The sequence below is a fragment of the Pyxicephalus adspersus genome, chromosome 4 (assembly GCF_032062135.1).
Source record: "Pyxicephalus adspersus chromosome 4, UCB_Pads_2.0, whole genome shotgun sequence".
Taxonomy (NCBI): domain Eukaryota; kingdom Metazoa; phylum Chordata; class Amphibia; order Anura; family Pyxicephalidae; genus Pyxicephalus; species Pyxicephalus adspersus.
Genome location: NC_092861.1, coordinates 123,994 through 125,587, shown reverse-complemented (window position 1 = coordinate 125,587; position 1,594 = coordinate 123,994). Strand labels below are relative to the sequence as shown.

Genomic DNA, 1,594 nt, shown 5'->3' with positions numbered 1-1,594 from the left:
TGGTCAGAGAACTGGGATCTGTACATCGGGTGTGTATAATATGAGGGGTTCCCATCATCCCTGGTTAGAGCTCTGGGGTCTGTACACCAGATGTGGATGTTATAGGGGGTTTCCACCATCCCTGGTCAGAGCTCTGGGGTCTGTACTTTAGGTGTGGATGGCATGACGGGTACCATCTCTGGGTCCCTTTCCTAGCACTACAATACTTTCTCTCTTTCTTTCTTCGTCTTAGGTTCCGGAGACCCGGCCACCATGACGGTAGCTCCTCTCACACTCCTTGCCTGCTATCTGATTGTCACAGCTCAGGCCCGGCCCATGGACAGGAGTCTTTTTGAAGGGCCGAGGTTTAGTCTGGATGGTTTATTAAGCAATGAGGGTGCGCAGGCTCTTGTGTACTTCCTGAAGGAGAGGTTTGGGAGGGATGGTGGTGATCCTCATGTGCAGTTGCGGCTCAGTAAGGGCTCTGAGCATCCAATCAGTGGCCAGGAATTGGCACCAATCCTGGACATTCTGCAGACCCTCTACCAGGAGAACCAACCAGAAGAATCTTCCAGAACCTTCTTAGAAGTGTTCTCTGACCGTCTAAAGAGAGAAGATCCACCAATCTCCATCGATCTGACATTTCACATCCTCCGACAGATGATTGAGATTGCAAAGAACCAGAACCAGAAGCAGCAGGCTGAACAGAACCGGATCATATTTGATTCTGTAGGGAAATGACAATTTCTGCTGCAAGGCTCAAAAAATCAGCCCAAAAATTATGGATCTGGGATGATGGCATCAACAAAGAGGAGGCAGATCCAGGGGAGTGCAGGGCCCGGTACCCCCTGGCCCCCCACCGATCATACCCCACACACAACAAAGAGAGGGTAGATCCAGGGGAGTGCAGGGCCTGGGACCCCCCGGCCCCCTGCTGATCATATCCCAACAAAGAAGGGGCAGATCCAAGGGAGCGCAGGGTCCGGTACGCCCTGGCCCCTCATCCATCATTACCCCACACAACAAAGAGAGGGCAGATCTAGGGGAGCGCAGGGTTTGGTACCTCCTGTCCCTTCGCACTGATCATTAACCTGTTAATAAGCTTATATAAAATTCTCCAGCTCTCTGTGATTCCAATTCTGAAGAAACCCAAAAAATCAATCTTTGCTCAGACAAGTTTTTGAACAATAGAAGAGAATCACTGCCCATTCAGGTTGTGTGACCTGCTGACACCTTTGTTTTGCTCCCCCTTCTTTATTCTCCTATCAGAGACCTCAGAAATGGTATTTCCAAGTATGGGTGGAGCATGTGAACATCGTTCCTCCTCTCACGGTGCAGTGGCCAATCACAAAGCCCCAATACTGGCACATGGGTGAGGTGAACAGGTGCTTGCACACCCATTGATTGGATGGCTGTGGATGGATAGGGGTGAATGATACATTGATGTCATTTTATCCAGCCACAACTCAGAATGTCAACAAAATACCAAAACCAAAAAAAAAAATCCTGAAAATCATATGGCAGGTAGAATACACACCTGAGAAGGTAACATGAATATGGGGCGATTTCAGGGGAGACCTTCCAGTTTTATCAGAATTCAAGCAAAGCTGTCACA

At 49.1% G+C, this 1,594-nt stretch overlaps 1 protein-coding gene across 1 annotated transcript; it reads left to right on the top strand.

Moving 5' to 3' along the window:
* Positions 1–252: 252 nt before the first annotated feature.
* On the top strand, positions 253–1,588 carry UCN (urocortin). Its single transcript, XM_072410334.1, has one exon. The coding sequence runs from the start codon at positions 253–255 to the stop codon at positions 718–720; it is 468 nt and encodes a 155-aa protein (XP_072266435.1). The 3' UTR covers positions 721–1,588.
* The last annotated feature ends 6 nt before the right edge of the window (positions 1,589–1,594 follow it).